The 19,361-nt window shown below is 44.4% G+C and overlaps 1 protein-coding gene across 6 annotated transcripts in view; it reads left to right on the top strand.

Moving 5' to 3' along the window:
- ULK1 (unc-51 like autophagy activating kinase 1) overlaps positions 1 to 19,361 on the top strand; it is a 96,833-nt gene that overhangs the window by 55,675 nt on the left and 21,797 nt on the right. For 5 of the 6 annotated variants that reach the window (XM_051633777.1, XM_051633776.1, XM_051633778.1 and 2 more), the window contains 6 exons: positions 2,248 to 2,330; positions 6,234 to 6,284; positions 13,113 to 13,201; positions 15,335 to 15,500; positions 16,129 to 16,189; positions 16,530 to 16,619. In XM_051633777.1, coding sequence (XP_051489737.1) covers positions 2,248 to 2,330; positions 6,234 to 6,284; positions 13,113 to 13,201; positions 15,335 to 15,500; positions 16,129 to 16,189; positions 16,530 to 16,619 — 540 coding nt within the window. The remainder of the gene's footprint in view (positions 1 to 2,247; positions 2,331 to 6,233; positions 6,285 to 13,112; positions 13,202 to 15,334; positions 15,501 to 16,128; positions 16,190 to 16,529; positions 16,620 to 19,361) is intronic. The other variant, XM_051633774.1, reaches the window with a different exon arrangement.

Below are 19,361 nucleotides of genomic sequence, written 5' to 3'. Positions count from 1 at the left end.
CTACCTCCCCACATCCCCATGGAAAGGGCTGTGTTTTGGCTTGAGAATGGGGTAGGGAAGAAAGCTCATTAAATGCTCACCAGTGGTCTCTGCCTGCTGGGCTGGTGCTGTGCTGACAGGTGAAATGTTCTGAGTTGGGGGGCCCATGTCAGTAGGAGAAAGCCCAAAGCTCTCACAGTTTTAATAGCACTGATCTAAATAGCTGAGGCTCATTTTATTGATTTGCGTGGCAAAGTATATTCTAGATCATGGAGGGAAAAGGGCACTTTGTTTGCTTATGTTTAGAAAGATAGCTTTGGAAAATAATACTGTAGGGTAGCAAAGCTTGATGTTTTAGATGTGAGAGAGAATACACATAGGCTGTTATTCTGCACTGTCTTCAGTCTGTGTTGCAACAGCTGAGGTCTACTGCTTGACCTGCCTTTTTCTTAAAACTGTGCAAAAGCTGGAGTCATTGCTGGGAAATGGACTCATTTTGGATGAAAGCTTTATGTGTCATGGATAAATAAATCATGACAATAATGCTGGAGGACTGCAGGCCTCCAGCACTAATGTATTTTTCAGGAGACTCTGCTAGCTGTAGTATCTTAGGTTATTCTGTTACACAGTGTGCTTCTAAGGCACACCTTTTTGATGAGAGGCTGTTTTTTCTTGGCTCAAACCGAGTCTAATTTTAACTACATCCCTTCTGTAGTTCTAGTGGCGTCTTCCTTTGTCGGCCTGGAAAAGTGCACAGAACCTTTCTGGTGTCAGGGCTGGAAAAGCAGCTCTTCCAGGACAAACAAGGATGAGGGATGCATGCCATCATTCTCTGTTCTAGGAATCACTGGGTTCAAATTCCTGTGCCAGGGAGGCCTGGGGCTTCACAAAAAAATAACAGGGCAGTGCTGAAACCTATAAATACACGCCTTGCCTCTCATCTCTAGTTTTGCTGAACAAGGATCTGTTGGTGCTTGCTGGCACCTCTTTTTCCTCCACTGTTTTTGTCCCAGCTCATTTGTTTTTGTCCCAGCTTGGTTTTGTTTGTGTTGTTTGGTTTTGTTTTTTTTTCACTCTGTCTGTGGCAGGGGTAGAGCTGGGGGTAGAGGTGCAGGAAGGCTTATTTCTCCCTGCATCAGCTGGGCCTGGGTGCAGGGTGGTGGGTGATGCCAGCCCTGCCCGAGCTGCCACGTGCTGCAGTGCTGAGCAGGCTCGGGCTCTGCGCGGCTGAAATGACTGAGCTGAGCACACAGGCTGTTACCTCAGCTGACCTGAGTGTGGGGAGAGGGGAAAGCCTGGCAGACAGTGGGGGCCATGCTGGGCACAGCCATGGTAAACAGAGGCAATACTGGAAGGAATTGGAGCCACCTACGCTTAATTTGGAGAGCTGTGCTCTGGCTGTGGGCAGGCCCCGAGAGTGCTGCTGGTTAAGGAGGAAAAGCCAGCAGAGCTGAATCCACTTAGGCAAGAATTGAACTTGGCTTTCCCTGCATTAAGCACTTCATTTGTTCCCTGCTTCTTCCAATCTACTGGGGTTGTGAAGAGCTGCCCTGGCCTCTTCCCCATCTGCTTGTGGGGTGAGGGAGAGGACATTGATTTACCAGCTCTTCTGTGCTGCCATGGCTGTTGAAAGAATATTTTCTTCCTAGCAATGCTGGAAACTGTGGTAATAGCTGAGCTGCACTAAGTTTAGCTTGCTTGGGTGGCAGTTGCTCACCTCTTAATGGCCTTTGATTATTAAATGCTGTATATCAAGCAAATACACAAAGGTTGCTTCCTAGTCTTACATAAGCCACATTGAAAAAGAAATGCCTTAATAAAATGGTAATAATTGGTGATATGCTTCACCACCAATGTCTTAATTGAAAGCTTCCCCTTGGTTACTGCTTTATTTTAATGACCTTCTTATTCATATTAGAAGAAGAGATTTTATTTATCATATGCAAAATATTGCATGTTGAATGGACTTGGCTGAGAACCAGAGGGATGTCATTGGCAGCACTGTGGAAGGGAAAGAACTGCAGGTGCTCCTGGGAGAGGCCACTAAAGCTAGATTAGCTGTAGCCTTACAATTACAATGGGAAGTAAAAGCCAAACAGATGCAAATGGAGATGTTCCTCTTCAGCCTCTCTCCAGTGAGCTGCTCTTATGGTCCTAGCCCAGCAGGCACAAAATGAGTTTGCATTTGCAGGTTGCCTTCCTGAATATGTAAAAGCAGTTTAAGTAGACTGCAAGTCTCTCTTATTTTGTTTTTGTTTTCAATCCTAGCATCCCAAGGGAGACATCAAGCCACCTGAGGCAGCTGCTGCTGGGCCTTTTGCAGCGTAACCATAAGGACCGCATGGACTTTGGTAAGACCTGCTTCCACTTTCAGTTCTTCTGCCTGTCTGTGTTGTCTTCTGTGCCATGGCACTGCACAAACCTCTGTACTTCTGGCTGATGCCAAGAGAAGCATCCAGACACCTGGATGTCACCTGTGCCTGGAACATTGCATAATCTTGGGGTGTTTGGTATATGTGCTGGAAAGGTTAATGCTGATTCCAGTACAGTTTTGTAAACCCAGAGATTTGGCACACCTTCAGGAAATGTTTCTTACATTCCCTCTCCTGGTTTCTGCTCTTATGCTGTTTCTGAACTTCTATTGCTTTAAGACCACTCCGTTGCCTTTTATTCTTCCCTCTACCTCTCCCTTCCTCTCATGGGGCTGTTGGTAGAATGGGTAAGTTTGCCCAGCTCCCCACCCCCAGCCTCTGTATTTGAATAAGGTTTTGTGCTGGGCAAGACTGTTCAGTTGGTTTTCCTGAAAAAGGCTGTGAGGGCCCAAGCCCATGGATTTGTGTGCTTTTTGCACAGGCTTCACCTTTTTTTCTTGAGAATCAAGTGTGTTTGTGTTTTCAGGATATTGCTTGGGATAAAATTCTGGTTTGGGGGGTTTGTTATCTGTTTGTGTTGCTTGTCTGCTCAGGTGGATTGTTTCCTGCTGGGTGGTGTATGCTAGTTCATGAAGAGAAATTGTTTTGTAGCCTCTGTCGATCTTTTGGAATAGAGATGTCTGAAAGGAAAGCCTTTTTGGAGATAGTGTCACTTGTGTGAAGCAAACATGTGAATTAACTGAAGCTGATCATAATTATCCAGTGTACAGTGTAAAGGACTGGTTACTAGGGTGCGGAAGTGGGGGGGGGGAAGCCTTTTGAAAAGGGAGTTGTTGAAGCTGCTGAAAGACTGACTTGGATATAGGCACCTCTCAGTATTATTCCCTGCAAGTCTTCTGTCTAGGCTGTGGATCTCTACCTCTTCTGTCATGCTGCCGTGCATTTCAAAAGAAACTATCTTTGAGGTTCCTGTTTCCCTGGTGTCAGATACTGATTCTGGTAAACCTTTTTAGCCCTCCATAAGCTGTTTTGTACCTCTTGGGAGTAGACTGCGTGAGTCAGTGTCTAACACTTGGAAATTGGAGATAATATACTTTGATTTCACTCTGGACAACAGCTACAGCACATCTTGCAGCACTGAGCTTGTTGCCTGCCCTTGGTTGCGTGTGATCCTTTTCTCTACAAATTGCCGTGTCCTTGTGAGATGTAACTGTTTTTCAGGCAGAGTTTGTGTAAATGTTCTGTACAGAAGCCTGTATTTGCAGTTTTCCATGTGCTTTATAGAAGGCAGATCTCGGTGGGGTTTTTTTGTATCCCATGTCATATTAAAATATGGCATTTCCTCTCTCCTGTTGGTTGAGAGGAAAGCCAGCACCAGAGCCATGATTTATTTAGACCAATACACATCTTCAGCATCCAGTTGCAATCTTGGTCTCATCCACCCTTGCCTCCTCTCCTCTGACCCTTTACGAATCTGCTGAAGCATCTGAGCTTCCGTCTGACTTTTGACACAACTGTTTTACTTGCCCTGCTGTCTACTGGTGCTAGGTCTTCAGCTCCTCTGTGTTCCTAAGGGCTTTGAAATGCTCTGACCTACACCTGCTGAATGGACGCTTCTTTTTCTTAATACCAATTAAGGAAAACTCCAAATTTTGTCCCTTGCCAAAACAGTAGCAATACTGAAATGGGAGCACTTCCCTGTGCCCAACTGTCATCATGTTCTCAGCTGTGATCTGTGGCCAGCAGCACACAAACTGTTAATGCCCCAGAACTCCTAGTCCCATCTAAAGCTGATCTCCCAGATCTCCCCATTAGGTAGCCCTCAGTAGACAGGTGCTTTGTTCTGCTACTGGCAAACTAACAACTGTAGACTGCTCTCTTCACCTACACTACTTCTGCAAGGTCTACTTTGGCTCATGGTCAATGCCTTTGTTCACTGTTCCTTTGCCTTCCTGTGCTCCGTAAGGTGAAGATTCTTGGTGTGCTGCTGAGTCAGGGATGATTCCTGAACACCTGTCCGCAAAGGAGCAGTGTGTCCTACTGCTCCTTGTTCCCTGAGGGCTCCACGGATCTCCCCCAGAGTTTAGTTGATTCACACAACAGCAACAAATAAGATTGAAACTTCATTTACTTGTTGTGTGTTTGAGCTGCTCTTCTACCAGGAGCTGATGGTCTTTGCAATATCAAGATTATCTAGAGGAAAGCCAGGAGGGTTTCTAGTTGCAAATTTCCTACTGATGATTACAAGGAAGATTGTTCAAAGTTTACTTTATAAGCACAACTAGTAAGCAGTTTGGAGAAGGGAGGGGGAAAAATGAAAGAAATAATTTCCACCCCCTCATTTGAATCAGCTCAGGTCAGGGATGTTATCCTCTACAGGAGCAGCCTGAAGAAGTAGGAAACTCCAGCAGCTGAGCAGCTTCCAGCAGGATAGGGATGTTGTTCATACACAGCAGATCTTATCTGTGAGATTCTAGCTGTCCTGGCCAGAGATTTCTATCACTTCTGCTGTGCTGAGCTCCAGACCAGTGTGCTCTGGCTGCAGGGCCCTGGCATGGCAGTGGCAAGGAGGGGCCAGGGAGAGAGAGATTGTTTAAGTCTAAAAAGCAGACAGACAAACTCAGTTGCTACTTTCTGGAAATCTCACTGGCCAAAGAGGAGCTGTTTATAGAAAACAGAAGTTTGTAAACTTGGGTGTTGCAACAGGAAATCGATGCTGGGAAAACAAGTTGAACTGCCTGCAGTTAGCCAAATTATTAGTGTTGATCCATGACTAACGCTCCTGAAGGGCTGAGTTGCTGATTGCGATAGGAGAGGACTCTGGCATAGAGCTGCAGTGGATCAGAAACAAGCCGTCAGGAGGAGTGGCTACTTGTGAGGACAGGCTAACATGCAGAAGATTTCCAGCACGCCAGGACAGAAGCTTTTCTTGGCCTGGATCTGTAGAACTCCTCTTGTAATGAGTGAAGAAAGCAGCAGTTGTGTCTGGTGTGAAAGGAGGGGATATCTGGCTGTAGTTCTGTGGTGGCTTTTTAGAAAACATTTCTTCCTTCAGTGCAGGGTGGGGTTGTCTACATGTGGTGAAGATCGCTCAATGGAAGTCCTTTTGTCCATCATTCCTCCCTTGTGGAGGTGTGATAAATACAGCTCCTCTGGATCCTTACAATTAGGGTGACTTGCAGCCCTGATCAGCCAGGATCTTTGTCATTTAGCACTTCTTTGTGCCTTAGGATTTCCCTCTCCTTGCTGATGATCTTTTATACATGTGCACAAATGTGGTCATGCCAGGTCACAGCACGGTCACAGCTTCTGGCCCTCAGTAACTGATTCCCGTTCCTAGAAGTGTAAGAGCTGTTGAAAGACAGAGGAGCATTAACAAGTAATTTAGTATATTCTCCCTGGCAGCAAAACCTTTCTAAGTTCTTTAATTCCCTGTGGGGAAGAAAAATCCGTTAATGCTGATGGTGAGTCCTAAAGTAGAAACCCTCGTGTCCTTTGGCCATGCTTGTGGCAAAGATTTCTTTTCCTCCCTTTCTTCATTGATATAATTCCTTCAGCTGATTTCACTTCCCCACCCTGCCCACTTCTGTTTGGCAGAGATGTTTGGTAGCAAAGGAGCCACTTTTTTTTTGTTTCATGCTTCCCTAGCAATCCCTGGATCCAAATAACTTCACATCCTTTTTTTGTGAGTAGGTCTTGTGTTCAGTTCCCAGTGTGCATTGTTGACCACTACTGTATGGAACCTCAGCCAGGCAGCTTCCATGGCTGACTAGATTGCATGGAAAAGTCACTGTAAAATACTGTAACTTGCTGTGCTTTAACTGTTTTGTAAACTTCTTAGTCATTTCCTTTCACTGAGTCATTGTTCTTGATTTTTTTCAGATGAATTTTTTCATCACCCATTCTTGGATGCAAGTGCCTCTATGAAAAAATGTAAGTGCTGCATTTTTTTATTACAACTCTTTTTGAACTATGACATGGGTTCCTTTTCTGCTAGTTCAAAAGGAAAGAAAATTGCTACCCATTTTCTTAGTTATTTAGGCAGAGATTCAGTGTTTGTTACTATGTCGTGCAGATTTTGACATCAAAATGTATTTAATTTTGCTGAGTTATCTTCAAAGGGATTATTAGAGGGCTATTTACAAACTTAAAGTAGAATTAAGTGTAGTTTTGAAATGTATTCAGCTGCTTTGAATGAAGTGCTTGGCCAGTGGGGATCCCGGTAGGTAAACAGGATTATGCAGCATTATCTTGCTGTTTGTCCACATCTATAGGACAGATAGTGAATGGTGGAAACTGGCACTCTTGTTTCCATTTCCCAGATGGTGCCTTAGGTTGCCTGTGCCAAATGGCAGGCTCTGGTTACCAGATATTTTCTCACCATTTACTTCCAAATCCTTAATAAATCTTGTTTTTGAGAGGTTATATTCAGGCTGCCCAAAACAAAGACAGGTTTCCAATGAAAATTATTTAATTCCTCTTTTGATTCAAAACTTTTGAAAATGTCCAACCACATGTACTATGATTCAGAGGTTTGTTTTCAGTAGAAAACAATCCAGAATTTCTTCTAGTGTACGGGATAAAATAGTCCTCTGGCCAAGAGACTTGGTTTAGTGGAATTGTGTATGATTGTCATCTTCTGGAAGGATCCTTCTGGGCCTCTAATCTCCTGAGTAAATGATAGAGCCAAGCTTTTCATCAGTGACTGATTTGGGGTGCTGAAGGCAGGGGCTGGAAGTTTCAGAGGAAGCATGTCCGATGCTTTCTGAACATGGAGCCCACCTTGGACCTATATTGTGGGTGGATACCCCCCGTATCTGAAGTCCACATCACTCCTGAGAGTCTTCTGCTTTCCTGCTTCCAGAGCAGGATTTCTCAGCTGATTCCTGATACAGATTTTAACTGTGTACTTAGGCGACCATCCCGTGCGCAGGAAAAGACGCTTCTGGTTTAGGCGAGCTTGCAAATCAGTGAGGCCCCTGTCTCCATCTTCAGCAGCAAGATGTGGGGTGAGTCCTTTAAAACAGGACTGCTCTGCAGGCAGGAAGGGATTCTGCCTGTGTAGGACTGCTCGTAATCCATCTCAGCATTCAGCATCAGCTGTACCACTGCCATGTGGGAAAAGCCCTTCGAAGTCTGATTCCCCTGTGGGCAGAGGAGAACTCCCTCAGCATCTTCTTGCATGCCCACCAGCTCATCTCCTACCTCCAGCAGTTCCTTTGCTTCACTGGCAAGAAGAATGGAAAACTCCCTACAAACAGGAGAGGGTTCTTCTGACTTGGCCTCAGTTTCCGACGTCTGCACGTTTGCTGTGCAAAAAACAGAGGCATCATTATGAGCAGGGAACTGTAGCTCAGCCTTTGTCCCCAGCCGCACCAAAGTTAATGGTATGGGGTCGAGGCCCAAGAAAAGAGTGGCTTTTCTGGCAGGCAAGGACTGTCTGAACTCCAGACCTCTCTGCTCCCCTGCTGTTCATCGCTTCCAAGCATATGTCCACAACCTGGAGTCCTCTCTCGGCAGGAGAGACCACTACCAGTTTTGAAAAGGGAGAGGAGAGGTAGCTTCTCATTGCTGGAAGACTTGTTGCTGTGCTCTGATACTAGTCTTCTACCAGAGAAGATGATTCTTGTAGTCTGCTGTGGAGGTCTGTGCTGCTGCCTGATGGCAGTAATGGATGAAGGCCTCTGGGAAGTGCAGTGAAGAGCTTGGATGAGAGAGGCTGCATGAGGGAATGGTGGTCCTCTTGATTTCTTGAATAGATGAGAGTAGAGCCAGTACATCAGCAGAGTTCTTGGATTACAGTGATTTCAATAAGAAGGGGATGCTGCTTAGCACAGTAGCATGCTTAATATTGGCACAGTTTTAGCTGAAGTAGGTGACTGCAAGGTTGCAGTTGCTCGGGGGCTAGCTCCCCTGGCTTTGTGTGCAGAACCTGACAAGTCCAAAAGTTTATTGTGCTACTTCATCTCAACATATGGCTCAGCATCATGAGTGTAGGAAGTATCAAAGAGGAGAAGACATATGGCTGCATCTGAATCATTATGATCACCCTCTAGTCTTCAAGCCTGCAGTGGAGAACCATGAGAAGGAACAGTGGTTCTCCCTGAGAGCTGATCTGTGTTATGGAGTAGCAGCCTTTGTCTGAAGAACCTTCCAGTTCAGATGCACGTGCACGGCAATGCAGGTAACTGCATCCATCCAGTTTTAGCAACTGCTTCTTCCTTTCCATATGAGAAAGCTTTGCAGTCTGAGCAGTGTGTTGGCCTCTGTAACGTTTCTGCAGGCAGATCTGCCCACAGGTGGCAGGGGCAGAAGACAGCCCCCAGCAGTGTGCAGCTCTGAGCACATCACCTGGGCTTCTGAACGCCATCAAGACTGGCCCCAAAGCTGGTCAGAACACAATGACTAAAAATAAAGTTAGAGCCGTCAGCTGTTCATTCTGTGTGGGTTTGTTAGTGCACCATCTCATGGAATCATACCAACATTTTTTAGTATAATGTAATTTTGGAATTCCAGAAAACTGGAGAAGCCTCAAATGTGGGTAGTTCTCTGAGTGAATAATTTTGAAGTTGCCAGGAGGGGGGCTGAGGTCCCCCTTGTTTACATATCTACATGTTTTTCAAGACGCTTCATCAAAATCAGCATTTCTATCAAAAATCCTTTAAATGACATTTCTGACAAGCTCAGCCTCTTGGCTGCACTTTTGAGGGATGGTTGTTCTCATGTCCCTGCTCTCCCTTCACTCCTGTAGTGAGGCAAGGACCAAAGTCTGCTGACATCCAGGGTGTAGCACAAGGCTCTGTTTGGAGCAAGCTTTAGCCTGGAGAGTAGGTCTACAGCCTTAGGCTTTGTTAACTAAACCATGTACTTTCCTTTTTGTTTGTTTATCTTTTATCTTGTGGGTTTTGTACCTGTGACCAAGCATGTCTTTTAGATGTGTAAAACTTTTTCTTAATAAAAGTCTTTAAAACACTGTGTCTAGTCAGAATGTTGTCTGTCTGTAGCCAGGTCTGATCAGCATAAGGTATGGGGCAGTGTGTTACAGTAATAATGCATAAGAAGGCATAATTAGATGCTTGTGCAAGTCTTCTCTCAGTAAATACATTGTAATTGGTACCCATGCAGAATACTTTGGAGGTTTTTTGCTCCTGCCTTTAATGAATAGTAAGCTGGAACCTCCTTTACTCTGAGCTGAGAGCATGAAACGTGAGCAGTTATGGTTCAGAAGTGTATGGGAGTATCTGTCAGGTTTAAATTTTACCATCTTTTTCATTTTATTGTACATACATACATTCAAGTCAAAACCAGCAAAAAGTCACCGTGACTTCTGTGTAGAAAAGACTGTCATGGTGCAAGCTTTTTAACTCTAAAAAGCAGCTTTTTCTTTGGGCCCATCCTTTCAGTTTTCACACTCAAAACTATTGCTTTGTCAGTGACTCCAATCAAATAACTTTTCGATAACTGGTTTTAATTGAATCCAGAGAATCACAAAAAAATCCATTTCTTTAGTGCGTGTAAAACCTGGATTCCAAGTAAAGCTTTATATAAAGTTTGAAGCTTGGATATTTTTAAGACAACTGAGCCCTGGTAGGATGATTTGTCAGCAGTGATTTTTGCAGATGTAGGACCCAGTACCAAGATCCACCCAGGTGGAGCAGAGGCTTGACTGTATAGCTCCCAGCTCTCCCATTTTGAAACCAGTTGATGTTGGTTACACAACACACAGGATGACTGTTCTGTTGCTGGAACAAGTTGGAGAGGACAATTATGAAAACAAACTTATTTACATTACAATTACAATCCAGCAATTTTGGAATTTGGGTGGGGGCCTACAATTCATGTTAACATTCCCTGCATTCAGACTTGAGCTGAAAACATGATGAGCCAAGTGTTTGCACCCTGTTTAATTTTAAGCAGGGAGTGCCTGGGTGTGTGGAGAAGTGAGTGTCTTGCTTTCAAGCTGCCCTACATGGCTGATGCTGGAAAATGCACCAACAGGGATATGATGGTCAGAGAGGGTTTGTTTGAGCCAAGCCCTGTGGTTCTGCATGCATGAAAGTCCATTCTTAGTGTTGGACCTTTTGCATTGGACATTATTGCAGTTAATTTGGGGAGTTAAGTATTCCAAATAAGAACATGATTAGTAGAGACAAAACCTCAAGGTGTGCTTCATCTAAATAGAGCTTTAGCTCGAGTTTCGGATGGTGATGGCAAAGTCTACCTGCTTGTCTTCCTTCCTAGATTAAGGGAAACTGTCCAAAGCAAATAGACAAAAATAGAAAAATGTCAACTCCTGCCAGGTTAAAAATCAATAATAAACACAGAATCAAAATAGAGTGGAGGGGACCTTGAGAGAGAACTGAAGTTACTCTAACAAAAATACTAATGCCAGTAAAAATGAACAGTGATGCAAGTCTTGCAGCAGGCACATGTGGGTACAGTTCAGAAATCACTTGCCTCTTCTTAGAAGCACCTTTCTATAGTAGAAAGGTCTCTCTGTACAGGGGTGAATTGTTCTGTAGCACCTCTCTAGACTTCTGGTATTAAATACATAGGAAAGGTAGTAGGGATTGCTCTGCAGGCTCTGTGGGAAGATGGAGATCAAAGGCAGTGTAGTATAGGCAGGACAGAGCTCTCCATTTTACAAGCAAGTTCTCAGACCTCTGTGTGTGTTCCCTGAGTGTGGGGAGTGGGCACCAGCTGTGCTGGAGGAGGACATGGGGTGCAGGCAGTGTAACTCTGTGCCAAGTCCCTGGCTGACCTCCCAGGATAGCAATTGTCAGGGCACTGCCATCCCTGTTCCTTTTCCAGAGCCAGGACAGCACTTTTTAACAGCACGGTCCATCCCAGACACAAAATCAAGTGTTGAATATGTGTAGTAGTCTTTCCAAAGCTTTGAGAGGCTTATTTCTTGATGGATCTAACCATCCAAAAGCTGGCAGAGTGAGCACAGGCAGTATGGCCCAACAGAGGAGGGGAAGGAACCTGCACTGAGTGTCACTCAGCTCTGGCTTCCTATTGCACTGCCCCTGGGACTCATGAATCAATCTCTATTTGCAGTATAACTTAACCTCTTTAGAAAAACATTTGATTTTTGTTGTTAGCAAAGGGTGGAGGAGATCACTGTGACCCTGGTTAAGCTGTTGCAGTGGTTGATTTCTTATGTTAAAATGTGTATTTTAAGTCTACACTTCTTTGGCTTCATTTTCCTATTGTTGGATCTTGTTATAACTCTAAGTTACTGTACTGTCTTTGAGCTGGGAGCCACTGGTCCAGTCGTCCTTGAACCTTCTTTGATAGGCTACATGGAAAGATGTCTTAAAGCTTTTTATTAAAAGGAGAATTTTTCCATTCTTTTATCATTAGAACACTGTTTCAACAGTTAATTGCAGAGAGATGCACTTTTATTTTTCGAGCTAATTGAATAGTAAGTTACTTTGTGGCATTTAATGTGATTAATGACAGAGGCAACTTTGCGTCAAACAGAAACGTTCTTCTCTTAGGTGTTATTAACTCTCCTTGCATGAAGTACAGAGTCACTAGCACAGGTCCTGTAAAGGCAGAAATCTGAGAGAAGGTGCTAATTCTTTGCCAGCACAATGGAAGAGAAGCAAAGTGCTCCTCTCGTCATCTAAGCGTTGCCTCTGATTTCTGTCTTAAATCATTCAAATACCAGAATGGTTGCAAAGTAAAAGCTGACTCCAAGCTGCCTTGAAGTAGGGATGTTTGGACTCTTCTGCACTGTTCAGTCTTGTGCAGGTTGACTGGGGAATTTGAACCACTAAATACTTCAAAGTCTGTTGAAAAGCGGGTGTTACATTTGACTTGTCTCCCCCCTGAGCTGAGCTCTCAAGTTATTTAGTGAACCTTACTGGTGTAAGTCATTGGAGTGATTTTTTTTTTTTCCCTGTAAGGGTTTAATTATATTTTCTGGCTGAAAGTAAATTCTAATAGCCCTTTCAGTGTGAGCTTTATGCCTCTGTGAGGGTTCCAAAAGCCAGTTCAACAATTAAGTGAATAGAATGGGCAGTTCTGATACTGAACAATGAAGAATAAAAGTAAGGGATGCAAGAGCAGCCAGTGGTGTGGAGCAGTTTCTGTACAAAGAGAATAAATAAAGCCTTTTTAAGGCTTTGCAGAAGTGACAGAGGGAGAACGTGTTGAGTTATAGGAAGCAATAAACTATTTCCTTTGTGGGGGGAGGTGTTAGTGTGTGTCCTGGGATGCCCAAGTGACTCTTAGGGCAGCAAGCAAGCAGGACTTGAGTAGGTGTGTGTCTGACTTAGCACAGACCTTCCAGCATCTGGTGTGTGTGTGCTAAGCCACGAGGTCTGACGAAGAAAAAAAATACAGGGGCATGGTCTAGCTTCTCACCTCTGCCACTGTCATGAGTAACGCAGTCCGCTTCTCTGTTTATCTTTCCCCAAAGATGCTTTTGAAGCTCTTTATTGCAGGAACCATCTTGCTACCTGTGCAGGTCAGCTGTCAAGTAGACATCTGACCTAGGTCAGATGTTCTTGAGACCTTCCACCCCAAGAGTTATAACTGAAGTAGTGCACAGAGGAGTGGATGGATGGGAATCATGTCACTGAATTGAATGCTAATTTTTCTTTTGTTCTCTTTTAATTGGCTGCATCTGATACATGAGGTACATGATGGTAAATGAGGAAAACCTCACGGGGAAAAGATGATAAAGACCTTTTATTATTGATTGATCTTAGTTTGACAACTTCTTTTCATTTTGTCTTTGGCTGTTTTTAGCTGCTTCTGTGCCAATGCCTTCTTATCCCAGTTCAGGCTCCGGTAGTTCCTCCAGCAGCTCTTCTACTTCCCACCTGGCATCACCTCCCGTAAGTACAGCTCAGAGGATGCGCTGCTGGTGTGAATGGTCTCCCTGCTTTTGCTGTCTTCTGGTGCAAGTCACTGAATGCTTTCATTCTGCCTGGATTTGGTTCAGTGTCTTCTCCAATCTGTTTAGAGTTTGGATCCTGAAAGTTGTCTCTTTCCACAAGAACTACTTCAGTTTGCCTTTGCTTGTTATGTGGAAAGCCTTTATGAAAGAAGTTGGTATTAATGACACTAGCTTGTCTTGGCAGAGATGGGAAGCTCCTTGGAACAGTTACTAATTCAGGGTATAGCACTGCTTACTTGGCTGCAAGTTCTCTTGTTTTCAAGAAAAGTCTCTGTAGGTTGGCAGTGGATCCACCCTCCTTCATAAGGTGACTTTCCTCCTTTCTGACCAGCACTCCCAGGCACCACAGAGGGACATTCAGCAAAGCTGTTTGCTCAGACCAGACCTGCCACAGTCCAATGGTCTTGTGAGAGATGATCTGAACTGACAGTTTTCTCCCTGGGTACCTGCAATGATGAAAACTTTTCTGGAGGGCAGAATATTAATTGACCAGTAAAGTGACATTCCTCCAGCTTGCTGAACTGAAAGCTTGTTTTAGGAGCCTCTTGGTGAAAGTTACCTTTTGACTTTGAACTCAGGAATGTTGCTGTTGTGTTGGGTAGGGGAAGAGAAAAGGAATGAATTTTCTTCTCCCTGAAATTGATGCTTTTTTACTTTGTTCTCTGAATTTCCCTGGGCCAGAGCTTTTCAACCTCCTTCAAGGAGTAACATGGCTGAATCTTTGTATATTTGTGGAAGAGTTTGCATCTGCAGTGATAGCCTGGTGTGGGAAAGATGGAGGGGCACTATCTGGAGTTGCTGTAGATGCTCTTGATGTAGGCTGAGCAGAGAGGAGAGGGCTTCTCTCTGCATGTTGCATAATTGTGTTGCATAAAAGGCTTCTTCCCCCTTGCAGCTCAAGGTGGGGGAGGTTTTGGCAGCAGCCCTTCTGACCATAAAACTCCAGGAATGGGCAGATGGTGTGAAAAACAAGCTCTCTCCCCTGAGCTTTCCCAGTTGGGAAGTTCAGGGTTGGTACAGACCTACTGCCAGACTCAGGCAGGTCTCCTGTTGGAAGTTTGCTGCACTGATCCTGCTCTCTATTTGGAAGCTTTGCTGGTGGAGATGTGCTGGCTTGGCATCTGAAAAATGCTATGTCTGCGTGGCAACCCAACAAGCAGGTTGGGTGGAAGAGGGACAGCCTTTGACAGCTGGAAAATTTCTTCTGCTGGTATGTACTGTGTGTACAGTGAGAGGGTCCCCACTGGTACAGCCGAAGAGTCTCTGAAGGGTGAACAAGGTCTAAATAGGGCCCAGGTGAAAGCTGATTTAAGTATTTTTCAGCCTAAAAATGGATTAGGATAAAGACTGTCATTTGCTCGGTGGGCAGTTCTGCTGCCTTAAAGCTTTCTTAAGCCATCCAGCCTCCTCCATCTGCTTGTAAAACATGAGAATTCTGGGGCTATCTGTCATTTGGATGAAGGGAGAGGAAAAGTGGGATTTCTTAGGGTCTGTCCTGCCTCAGATGGCTGCGAGATGTTCATCTATTAAAAGCTTAGTCTCCTTAAGACCTTTCTCTGACTCCTTATCAGCACTACAGCAAAACAAGATTGTACCAAAAGTGCATGGGCACTTGTGTTATGTGTTCCTGAGTGCCTCTTAATATAAAAGCATGAGTAGAGACCTCATGTGTAGTGTTTAAAAACAAATAAAACAAATAGCCTGAAAGAGCAACCAAAAGCACCTCTGAAGGCTCTGCTCTATTTCATGGCTATACTAAATTGCTTTGGTAGCAAATGCTTAGTTAATCCAGAAAGCCTTAGCAGAAGGATGCAATACTTCAAGTGGATTCTTATCTGGAGAACATCAGACATGCTGGTAGTATGTTTTGTGTAACAGAAGATGTGCTGTTTCGACACAGACATACAAGGCTGTTCCTTTTCAGTAAATTAAACAGCTGCTACTGGCAAACTGTCAGTCCTGGTTTCTCAGCAAAACGTTCTTTGTAGCCTTGTACAGCTCAGTTCAAAGGATTGAGCAGAATGGTGAAGTAGCTGTGCTGAAGCCAGTGTTTGTTTTCTTCTTGAATCAGCAGTCCCTTGGAGAGATGCAGCAGCAGCTGCAGGAGAAGACGCTGGCATCTCCTACCCAGGATTCACCTGGCTTTCTGCATGGATCTAAGGACTCTTCTGGAAGCAGCAGTAAGAACTCGTCCTCTTACACAGAGGACTTCGTTATGGTCCCAGCACAGCTCTCAAGTAAGCTTGTTTCTGAAATTGCAGAGGGGGATGTGGATGTTAAGGATACTTACTAGAAAGTAGGAGTAATGTAAACTTGTCTGTTTTGACTGAAAAACAGGAATGCTTTTATTCTCAAGCTGGAGGAGACATCTGTCTCACTGGCTAATTCCATAAGATATATTGTAATTACCTTCAAAGACAGGATTTGAGAGTAAAGGTTACTTGGAGAGCTCAATAAGAGTTTGAACCTCCAAAGCCAACTTGAAAGAAGATAAGTAGGCTCACAGAAATGTCTCACTCTCACAGAAGGCCTTCCCATGTCATCCTGTCTTCAGTTTCTCTCAACATCAAGTCCAAAGCAGCTAATTGCTTGCACCAAATGGGCATATATACCTGTTGCCCCAAGTGATTTTGCCAGGTTTTGCTCCCCTTCCAAAAGGGCTCCCTTTCAGCCTAAATTTTCCAGAACTTCAGGGTATAAGGATCAGCAGCTTCAGCCCACATGTGTTTGGCAAAATGCTGACTTCAGAAGCAACTCAGCACGTCTTGGAGAAGCAGGAAATTCTACCCCAAAATCTCATTTTTTCTGAATATATAAAGATTGTTATATTGAATTAATGTGTTTTCATACTTCCTTGTTTCTCAGGTGATTTAACTGCAGAGGCTGCAGGAGGGAAGCCAATCCAAGACAGTCTGATGTACAGTGGGTAAGAGCACCAAGGCAACTGAAATTGTTTAGCCACTGTAGCGTGCTGTGTTAGAGACTTGTGGGTTCTGGTGGGTGGGAGAGAAGCAGTTGCTGAGTCAACTTTTGTTTCAGGGATGACTGTCACCTGCCCAGTTCTGACTGTTTTCAGTTTGACCATCAGCATGTGGCACCTGAATACCAGAGAGCATTTGTGGGGCAGCATGACAGTCCCCAGGGCTCCTGTGACTAGACTTAACAGAGGGTGCTGGGCAGACACAGCTCTGTTGCTGTGCTTTGTAGGGGGGGAGCAGGGTTGGGTCCCAGGCTCTAACAGCTGAGTTCTTTCAATCATTCTTCAGGAGTTCTCTGGTGACTTCAGCAGGCTTGGAAAGCCAGGGAAGGACTCCATCTCCTTCACCCCCATATAGCAGTTCTCCTAGCCCATCCAGGTGAGAGACTGTTCAGTGGTGAGTATGCAACATTGATTAATCGAACACCTATTGACTTCCAGGAGGGGATTTTACAGATGTTGGTGCAATGGGCAAGATCCCTATCTCCACTCTCATTAAAGAGTAGTATGAAACACCCAGGAGAAAGTCCCCAGCCTCAGACACTGATCAGTCCCAGCTACAGAGCCTGTCTCTCCCTCGTTTGGCCCTCAGGAGGGGCTAGGAGGGAACACAGTAGAGCTGGAATTAACTCTGTTGCCTCGGGGCCAGGAATTATTCTCAAACAAGAAAGTAAATGTACTCCCCTGGCTTGTATGTGCTACTCATTTGTTGTCTGCTCAGCCTGCAGAGGCAGCAAGTATTCCAGCTAAAGACCCATGTTCCTAAATTCATGCCATGAATTAGAGCACACCACTTCAGCCAAAGCTGCAGCTCTTGTAGGCTTGAATTACTGGGGAGGGGATAGGAGGGCAAATGTGGAGGAGTTGCTCTTCTCCCCTTGCTGTTGAAGGACAGATCTGGACCTACTTAGTTGTTTGTATTTAGCTTAAAGCTACAAACATGTCCTTGCACAGCCTGTATAAAGCAGTGCTGCTGTATGGGCCTTGTTTAGTGATGGAGGAGTAGGAGTAACAAGTGCAAACAGGTGTGCTAGGTTCAGTTCCAACTAAACCACTTGCTATAAACTCAGCTTTAGTGTTTAGAAATGCTGTAGGTGACAGCTGCCTACACACAACAGCACCAGCTGCCCAGCTCCACCAGTGCCTGCAGACTCAGTTATGTTCAGAAGATGTTAATTGTGGAAGGCAATTCCATTGACACTAGAGCTTGAAGCTTACAGGGATCTGGTGGTGGTTGCATCCAATCTCATTCTCGCCTCCTGGGGAAGCGAGACAGCTTTCATCTTCTATTCTGTCAACATGGCATGTGTTGGGAGAGAGGAGAATTGAATAGGGTTTCACAGTGGGAGATGGATGACCCTGAAATCTTTCTTAAGAAAGCAGTGTAGTCCCAGGCTGTGTAGAACACACTTGTCACATAAACAGAGGCTAGAAGATGACAAACATAGCCTCAAAGCACACACATTTAATGGAGAAGGGTACAGCTCAGAGCCTTTCTGACATGATCAGATTAATTGGCAGGCATGTACCAGAGTGTGGAGTTCAATTGCATGAGGCTTCTTATGCCATTGCCTGCTAAGCTTTTTAACAGCTTATTCCTTAACTGATTCTATTGCATTCTGGAGATCAGTGTTAAAGGATTTGGCCTGGTTTCTGGACAGCAGTGAGTGGAAATTCATGGAAGTTGACTACAAATGCTGTTTCAACACTTTCTTCACCAAACAGGCCTCATTGTACTCTACTGGATCACAAGGTGGCAAGTCAATGCCAGTGGCTATGATCTAAACATGTTTCTGCTCTCACTGTCTTTCCTACTCATTCCCAGCAGCTTCTGTGGGGCAGGTGCTACTTCCCCCTTTTCTATCTGCTTTGAAGAAACACTGAAAAATTACTTCCTTCCCTGTCCAGGATGGGGAATAAGATATGAGTAGTGAAAGATCGGAGCAGTCGGTCTGAGTCCAGAGTGTAAAGCATGCTCTTTGATCTGTCCCCAAAAGTGCTTTGAACTTGTGCCACCTGGGTATGCCCTTACTGATAACCTGGGGTTTGGTGCCCTTCACTGGAGTTGTCATGAGGCCCATTAGTTCAGTACTTGGCTTCACTGGTGCAGAGAACTCCTAGTTTTCTCTCTGTTTGCTTACTGGGACGCAGCAGTTCTCCCTTTCACGTATGGCTCTAGGCTAGCAAGCAATGCTGGATGCAGTCCAACTAGGACAGAAAGCAAAGGCTATTTTAGAGTGGCCAGCAGTGGGCTTTCCTCAGGATGTCACAGGATGCTCTCGAGCAGCTCTCCTTGTTCTTAATTAAATAAGAGTAGAATTAAAATATGCTGACAGTTGGCTTTTTTAAAAAAACTTCCTTGTTGAAATGCTTAATGAGTTAATGAAAAGTACTTCCTTGAATGTATCCCACAGCAATGGATTTAATGCCATTTTCAAAGAGCTTTTTAAGTATTGCCAAATAGTTAAACTTCCTGACCCAGCTTTATCTCTTGATCTTTGCAAATTTATGGTGAATTGTAGTCTTTAAGGCTTGATGCCAACAGGTTTAGTATATGTCACCTCTTTTGGATACTTGCTTTTGCAACTTGCACCTTGTGGAGAAACTTGTCTCCCATAAAGACTTGTACTGACTCTTGGAGAGAGGGGCCATCATTTCACCTGAGAACTTCTTTTCCACCAAAGGGTTTTGGCCAGATGGAAGAGATAGTGTTTGAAAATTACGTTGAAAATCGGGACACGTGTAAAGCTGGACATTAACCATCAGATTCCTTGATTAAAGCTCTGTTGGCTTTGTTTGTCTAACTCCATCTCTTACACTGATGGAAGACACAGGCACCAAAGCCTCACTCTTCCACTGAGCAGTCAGAAGCCTTGAATGCCTTTCTTTAACGGTATGACAGTGAAGAATCAACGTTTCCATGCTGTGTTTTAGAGACAGGCATGAGATTAAAAGTCTGTTCTCTTGGTGTAAGAAATAAGGAGGAATATATAGAACTTGAAAAATTAGTAGACACGTTGAGAGAGGAGAAAAGAAATTGGAATCACATTTTGATCTTTCAGCCTTGATGAAATATCTGTTCTGGTTATTTGGCTCTCTTGTGACTGAGGAGCATCTTCAT

Source organism: Apus apus, chromosome 16 (genome assembly GCF_020740795.1).
Source record: "Apus apus isolate bApuApu2 chromosome 16, bApuApu2.pri.cur, whole genome shotgun sequence".
NCBI classification, from domain to species: domain Eukaryota; kingdom Metazoa; phylum Chordata; class Aves; order Apodiformes; family Apodidae; genus Apus; species Apus apus.
The sequence above is the reverse complement of the archived record's forward strand: the minus strand, read 5'-3'. Positions and strand labels throughout refer to the sequence as shown.